The sequence below is a fragment of the Oryzias latipes genome, chromosome 21 (assembly GCF_053564925.1).
Source record: "Oryzias latipes strain Hd-rR chromosome 21, Olatipes_Hd-rR_3.1".
Classification (NCBI taxonomy): domain Eukaryota; kingdom Metazoa; phylum Chordata; class Actinopteri; order Beloniformes; family Adrianichthyidae; genus Oryzias; species Oryzias latipes.
In genome coordinates this window covers 14,897,254-14,905,598 of record NC_136257.1, presented here as the reverse complement: position 1 = coordinate 14,905,598, position 8,345 = coordinate 14,897,254, and the positions used below count along the sequence as shown (strand labels likewise).

The 8,345-nt window shown below is 38.3% G+C and overlaps 1 protein-coding gene across 10 annotated transcripts in view; it reads right to left on the bottom strand.

Annotated features, from left to right (window-relative positions):
• Nucleotides 1-2,449: 2,449 nt before the first annotated feature.
• The window catches only part of LOC110017416 (uncharacterized), a 154,675-nt gene continuing 148,779 nt past the window's right edge, over nucleotides 2,450-8,345 (bottom strand). For all 10 annotated transcript variants that reach the window (XM_078939552.1, XM_023950486.2, XM_078939555.1 and 7 more), the window contains one exon: nucleotides 2,450-4,548. In XM_078939552.1, coding sequence (XP_078795678.1) covers nucleotides 3,215-4,548 — 1,334 coding nt within the window. In that variant the 3' untranslated portion in view covers nucleotides 2,450-3,214. The remainder of the gene's footprint in view (nucleotides 4,549-8,345) is intronic.

Below are 8,345 nucleotides of genomic sequence, written 5' to 3'. Positions count from 1 at the left end.
TCCTCATCCACAAATCTCCTTGGCTACTCTTCCCATCACCTACTCCTCGATGGCCTCCTGAAGGTGCGTCCCTCTGAAACTGTCAAAGTGTACTTTTCTTATCATTTGATTATATAAAAATTGGTGTTAAGATTTCATGCAGGTTATATATTTCACTATCATTTCACTGTTGGAATTTGTAATTATGGTGGTTTCTAGGGTGCGATAAATCCACAATGGGTCTTTACCTTAACTATCTACTAAATTTCACTTTCTCAGATTTGTTCTTTAAAAGCACTGTTATTTAATTTATCTCAATCATTTTGAAACTGATCAGTTTCTGGGTTATTTATATATTCTTGTCAAGACTAATACTGCTTTGTTTTTATCTATGCATCGCATCTTGAGCCTGCAAACCCCTACGCCCCGATCAGCTTCTCCGTTTCCAGGAAATGATGTCACCCATGCATTCCTTGATCTGGTGCTGCAACGATGACTGCTCGACGTACCTATTGCTGCACTGAAAGTGACGGAGCGGTGGACCTCCTCTGCATTCCAATGACACTCTGACTGAATTAATTAATCAATGTCAACCGCAGAATGAATGTAAATTATTCAATTACAGATGTTAAAAGAAAATTATAGTGAGGTGGAAGCCTCAAAATTTAGGATGTTCTAAGTTGTATCATAGTATGCGCAGAGCTCGAATCTGATTCTTAAGTTCATTTGTTTATAGTATGCCAATGAAGCATAGTAATTATGGGCGTTGAACTCGTTCTTAATATTTGGATGGAACCTCAATTAAATGGATGTTCCTTGAGCGCTTATAATTGGTATGCCAAATGGAGAAAATTATGGCTATTAAGCTCGTTCGTGGTACTGTTGTTGGGAGCTTCGAAATAATGGATGTTACTTAAGCGCGTGTGTATATATAGTTGCCAAAATGGAAGAAGTTTATGGCCATCAAGCTTGTTCTTAGTTTAATAGAAGTTTGAATAATGGCTGTTAAGCATGTCATAATACGCCATCGGAAGCTTTGGATTGGATGTTAAGTTAGTGTCTCATACGGGTTGTTTGGCGGTTTAAATTACAGTTCTGCACAGCGTTTTGCGGAAGTGAGCTTACGTTCTAAGATCAGGTATGATTAATTTATGTTGGCTCCCCTTTTATTTCTTTCCCTCTCTCTTTCAGATAGTATGTTCCTCTAGTGGTTCCACGAACAGGAACGACCCTACGGTCAATGGTGCCGGGTCACACATAGCAGATCCACTAGATAGCATGTTCCCTTCGTGGCGCTGTACTCGAACGGGGGCGGCCCAACAGTCAATGGTGCCGGGTCACACATAGCAAATCCACTAGATGGCATGTTCCCTTCGTGGCGCTGTACTCGAACGGGGGCGGCCCAACGGTCAATGGTGCCGGGTCACACATAGCAGATCCACTAGTTAGCATGTTCCCTTCGTGGCGCTGTACTCGAACGGGGGCGGCCCAAACGGTCAATGGTGCCGGGTCACACATAGCAGATCCACTAGATAGCATGTTCCCTTCGTGGCGCTGTACTCGAACGGGGGCGGCCCAAACGGTCAATGGTGCCGGGTCACACATAGCAGTCATACTGGGAAATGAAATGAAAATGGAATGCTGCCGAAATCACACCCCATTTTATTACACGCTGATTATACATTCACATTTTTCTTCTTCTGGATGATTTTAGTGTTGGGGGTTTTGTTACCCGAAAGTGTTATGGAAATTTGTCATGGAATTGAACGGAGCCTTATGCCAAACGAAAATATGTGAATGCCAACTTAAAGAATGTGGAAAATGTCAAATAAATATTTCTTACTGCAAGAGTTGTCTGACTGAAATGACGATTTATCGTATTTCGGGCAGATACTCGCTGCAGTGTTTTACAGGTAAATACCCTAGGGCGGTTCAGTCAATTAACTCACCTGCTCAGCGTCCTTTTAAGCCCAGGTGCGCAGTCGTTCATTCTCTTTCTTACCTTCAGCGCTCATTCTTCGCCCCACCCTCCTCCCCGGCTTCCACCTGTGGGCTCCGTAAAGGGGGGGTTTTGTTACCCGAAAGTGTTATGGAAATTTCTCATGGAATTGAACGGAGCCTTATGCCAAACGAAAATATGTGAATGCCAACTTAAAGAATGTGGAAAATGTCAAATAAATATTCCTTACTGCAAGAGTTGTCTGACTGAAATATATTTTTTTTACTGGTATACCAGTGTACTTTGGGGGGGATTTGTTTGGATTAATGGACCAAGGCTGATCTCACACTATGAGCGTGTGCCTGGGGAAAAAAAGAAGGGAAAAGAAACTTGGGATGTACGAAAATTAAAATAATGTTTAAAAAAAGATCTACTGTGATTCTTCTGTTTTGGATTGTTATCTGATTTTGTAAAAATTATTTGAAGAACCCCAAAGTCTTGTTAACAAACATTATTTAAAATAAAGTAGGGTTTGTTGGTGTTCAAGTCTTTAATAATAAAATTACATCTTGTAAAATACATTTATCTTTGTACTTTTCATGGTAGGAGCATGTTTGTACAAAAAAACTAGCTTCCAAAATAAAACACATCTGCTCTTTTGGCAGTATTCAAATAAAAGCTTTGTTATATAAACATGGTTCATGAAGTCAATTTCCTTTCAAACAGTGAATATAATGAACAATGGTTCCTCGCTGTAAAGCAGTTCACCTTTCTGTTTCTCTCTGATTTGCTGATTTTTTTGTATTATAATTTTTCATGCTTTTTTTTGTACTCCGTGACTTATATTTCCTAGTAGGTTGTAGACCATTGTAAATCAATCTCCTCCACAGAAACGAAAACTGTGTTACTCTGACTAATCAGCGGTTACTAACATCCTGTTGCTCCAAATGGCAGCATCTATAACTGGAAAAAATGGCGACTAACTTAACTTTGGATGGAGCAAGAAACAAACCATTTTTTAAGGGTGACGTCATACTCGGGCCGTCCAGTTCTTCAATACAGTAAATAGGATAAAATTGAAATTTAGGGCATTTCAAAACAATAAAAATTTGAAAGAACTACAAAATGATTTCAACTAGACTGGTTATTAACAGAAACAGAACACTGTCTATGAAAACCTGCTGCTATTATTGCACGTCTTTTCTTTATGGACAATCAAGTTCTGGGGAAAAAACTGATCATGTCCTTTGAATTTTAATGTCATATTGGACATTATGATCTACTGAAATTTCAACATCAATCTAACAGGGAAAGGTTTACTTCTGTGTGGATTCTCATGTGATAAGTTAGGCTGTTTGCATGAGAAAAACTTCTACCACATTCTTCACAGGAAAAAGGCTTTTCTCCTGTGTGGATTCTCATGTGATTAGTTAGGCTGGTTGCTTGAGAGAAACTTCTACCACATTCTTCACAGGAAAAAGGCTTTTCTCCTGTGTGGATTCTCATGTGATTAGTAAGACTTTTTGCATGAGAAAAACTTCTACCACAAACTTCACAGGTAAAAGGCTTTTCTCCTGTGTGAATTCTCATGTGAACTGATAGTTTGCTTGAACGTCTAAAACTTCTACCACATTTTTTACAGGGAAAGGGCTTTTCTCCTGTGTGGATTCTCATGTGATCCGTTAGGCTGCATGAAAGAGTGAAACATTTACCACATTCTTTACAGGAAAAGGGCTTTTCTCCTGTGTGTATTCTCATGTGACCAATTAGGCTGTCTACTCGAGAGAAACTTCTACCACATTCTTTACAGGAAAAAGGCTTTTCTCCTGTATGGATTCTCATGTGAAGAGAAAGTTTCCCTATCCGTGTGAAACTTTTACCACATTCTTTACAGAAAAAAGACCTTTCTCCTGTATGGATTCTCATGTGATCCGTTAGGCTGTCAGATCGAGAGAAACTTCTACTACATTCTTTACAGGAAAAAGGCTTTTCTCCTGTGTGGATTCTCATGTGAAGAGCAAGTTTCCCAATCCGTGTGAAACTTTTACCACACTCTTGACAGAAAAAAGACCTTTCTCCTGTATGGATTCTCATGTGACTAATTAGGCTGTCTACTCGAGAGAAATTTCTACCACATTCTTTACAGGAAAAATACTTTTCTCCTGTGTGGATTTTCATGTGAACAGATAAACTGTCTGAACGTGTAAAACATCTACCACATTCTTTACACGAAAAAAGATTTTCTCCTGTGTGGATTCTCATGTGACGTCTTAATTGGTAAGCTGTAGTATAACTTTTTTCACATTCTACACAACAATGCTCTTTTACCTTTTTTGTTCTGCAAAGTTTTTTCATTTGAGTCTTTTTCTTTTCTTTACCATGCTGGTTTCCTTCTCCATTCTGATCATCAGTTACATTTAAGCTCTGAGTTAGGCGATGCTGACAGTTCAGATCTTCATTTTTCTCATAAGTAGGAGTTAGGATCAAGATATCTGTCTCCTGATTCAGATCCAGCTGCTCGACGTCCTGGCTGCTGCAGAGCTCCTCCTGTTGCCCTTTAATCTGTGGAGGTTCTGAGTTCTCCAGCTTCACACTGGAGTTCCTCTCTTGCTTCCTTAGAAGGGGGAGAACTGCAGGGACAAAGATTCACAATCACTTGTTCAGGTACGTTTTAGGACAATACAAAGGTAGCATGATATGATTTTGTTCATTAATGCATGCTCATCAGCATCAAATGGAAACAACAGACCAAAACCTTTATCTGCCCAAATAACCCAGAGACTGAAAGTTCAGAGTGATCCTTGTTTTTTTCACTAAGAACAAGTGAAATGTTAGATTATACAAAGTGGTTAAAAGAAGATGTGATGTGTCCAAAGCTACAAAACAAAACATTTTATGAATTTGAAAGTTTTTATTCAAACAGCATTTTTTTCCCTTCAAAAGTCTTCTATAGCGTCCTGTGAAATAAAAAGAACATTGACAAAAAAGACAAAAGTTTTATATTTTATGTTAGCCTGCACATGTTAAACATAACACGGTAAAATGTAATGTTTATGCAATAATAATTAAAAACTAAACAGTAAGAGTACATCAAATCTTTTTGAGGTGACAGTAGAGGACATTGAGAACAAGGATATACTAGTCAAGGCCTAGATTATGCACCAAAGTCACTTTATTCAACTTCAAAGTTGACAACTTCTACTGTATCTTTACTCATAAATACTATGTCTATGTACTAATAACTTCAAACTACACAGCAAGTATACAAACCTTTGTGAGAAGATAGTTTTCTCTTGTTTTTCTTTAAACAAATTATTGTTGTATTAATACATACTTAGAACAGATAAAGGGTTTTATTATGAAAACAGAAAGCAGCGACAAATGTGTTTTGAACTCTGCTGTAAACCGTATCATGGGGGGGAAGCATGACATTTCTAAAGCGCGACTGGCTTAACCATCCTTGAGTGAATGGTGACTACTTGCACATGGGAAGCGATCTCGAAGCGCGTGCTCCTGGAGGACACTGCTGCATGAGTGGGCTCGGACCCCTCCGGTGTAAACTGCAGACCTGGCAGTGGGTGCAGTGACAGAATGGTTGGGTCAGACAGGGTGCATCACTCAAGCTTCCAATCGAATAAAGCTTCCAATAAATGCTCCTGTGGGCCAGAGTAGCCCTCCATCAGGGACCGGGCAGATAGGTGCTCTCCAATGGCAGAAAGAATGACCACTGGGGATGGGTATCGTTAAGGTTTTAACTGTACTAGTATTCTTATCGATACTGCTTATCGATTCAGTATTTTAACGATCCTCTTATCGATACTTTATGAGGACGAAAAATAAATAAATAAATAAATAAATAACAAATTAAGAACATAAAGTGTTTTATTTCCTCATTTTGCAACAATATTGTTTTTTTAACAAAACATTTTACTTTATACATGAGAATGTTCCAGACAGGATATTTATTTAATTATTTGTATTCTTTATGAGCGTGATGTTTCCTTTGATCTTTTGTACATTTTCCACAACCTTGAATAGACTTTTCTGTCTGTCAAACACCCAGAGTTCAGTTAAGTTAAGTGATGGAGATGATGCAAACAAATTCACTTTGATACAGACTCCTTTCTGTTTATTTATCTTTAAATCCAGTAAACCCAATAAATTATATTAATTTTATGGATGAAGAATATCATTAGTTATTAATTATTAAGTTTTAAGAAGCAGCTGTTAGTTTGTTGCGGGTTTGAAACCATAAGCGGTGAGTCTAAGGCCCGCCTTTCTAACTATTCGTTGTTTGCTCTGAAAAGGAGAATACTGTTAGATTTTAAGTTTACCGGTGTAAACTATACATATGTTAAGCTGAATGCGTAGCGCTACTGTCACTGCAAGAAAACAAATCTTTAAAATAAAATGCCATTCTAACACCTGGATATGTTTATTTGTGAACCATTCCATTGTAAGTTTTGCTTTGTTTTGGATCATTGTCTTGTTAATATTAAGTTTTTTTTTCCAGAGTTAAAAAAAAAAGACTTAAGTTCTGTTTACTGACAGAAATTCAGAAAAACATCATTTGTTTTAACACTGCAGCTTTACATTCTTTTTGATTCTGATAATTTCTAAACCACTGATGCAAGTAAAGTAATACCAGCGGATTCTGAAGCAGAGAAAAGCAGCCATGCGCATCATAATGCTCAAAAGAGAAAGGCGGCTTTTCATACCGGCTTTGCAATGATATTCAAAGCAACGTTTCATTGTAAGTCTTTTTTTTAATCCAGTTTTGTTGATTCTGATATTCTGTTCTAGATAAAAGGTATAAATGATGGTGACTTAATACATATATGTTTAATTTAATACATCCAGTAAAAAGACCTACAGGTGCAACTGTAAAAACATATTGTATTAAAAACTAAGAATTGTGGTTTTACCTGTTAATTGTTGAGCTTCATTTGTGAATCAAATCACTACTCAAGTAACAATACACGGCCCTAATAGGCTTTTTCATTTTGGCTAAAAACTCCATAATCCAAATAAAAAAATATATAGTTGGGTTGGGACATCAAAAGCGACTTGTACGTGAAATACAGTTGTTGTGCTTGAAGTTCTGATCGAATCATGAAATTTTTCAGATGGAATAACTTTCATTTCTAAGAAAAAAATTAGAATGTCAAGTTTCACACGAAAGTTCTCTCTTCCTGGCCACACTGATCAATTAATTGATTCTACAAATTTGATGCAACAGATCCTTAATTTACTAAAGGCAAGGTTGGTTTTACTGTTTCCTGAACCATCCAAACTGTTTTCAGCTGTGCTATAATGATTGCGTAAAGGTTTTCTAATCATGGATAAAGATCTGTTAAATATCATCAGTTTGCCTTCTTTACCAATAGAACACTAGAGTGATAGTTGCTGAAAATGGGCCTCTAGTCACCTATGTAGATAATGCACCAAAAACATTACATTTGCTAATAGAAGTCTTTTTTGTAATCATTTAACACATTCATAATGTATAGAGCAGGGGTCTCAAACTTGCGGCCCCCAAGATGATATTTTGCAGCCCCCGCCTTAATATGAAAGTTTAATGTTAATGCGTCCCGCCAGTTTGTATGAATGACACTTTTTCAGTGCTGTGCGCGGAGCTGACAAACCAACCAATCACAGTGGAGTATATGACTCTTTGGGGCGTGACATTGACCGGGCTTGAAAGCAGGGGAACATTTAAGGCAGGACACCTGACAGCCCCCTCCCCGGACCACATAAAGGAGTTTCTTACTTTCCTTTTTAGAACATATTTTTTCACTCTTAATTTTCTAAATACATGCAGTCAGTGCTGAACTTTTCTCTGGGCCGCACAGACCCGGAGGAGAGTTAACGTTATGGTTAGGGTTAGGTGCGCGGGAGATTGGCCAGCTGAGGAGAATAAATGTCCATCACTTGCATGCGTGACAGTTAACGGGGCTTTAACATTAAACATGTGCGAGCGACAACATGTAGTCTTAGACACACTAAAAATACGTGTGGAAAATGCAACTATTGACATGAACCAGCGCCTCGCCTGTATCGTTAGCGAGACTAGGCTGGGGGGATGATGATGAAGTCGAAGCTGCAGCGAGACTAAAGGAGAACAGGAAGCTGGAGTTGTCCTTAACATTCAATTTAGTTGTAATATGCCTCTCTAATATGGTCCCGCCCCTTTCTGGTGATAATTTTGTGATGATTGACAGGTAATGTTGGAGCAAAAACAAAAACATACGTCACACACCAGGTGATCTGCGCAGCGTTTCGTCCACCTGGGTGATCTCAAACACACTAATAGTGCATCTTGACTGCACAAATTTGGTGTCGCCAGCATAAATTCCCATCTGTTTCTGAGCCTCTCTCTGATCTCCGGTATCGGTAACGATTGTTCTGATCTCCAATGAACAGCACC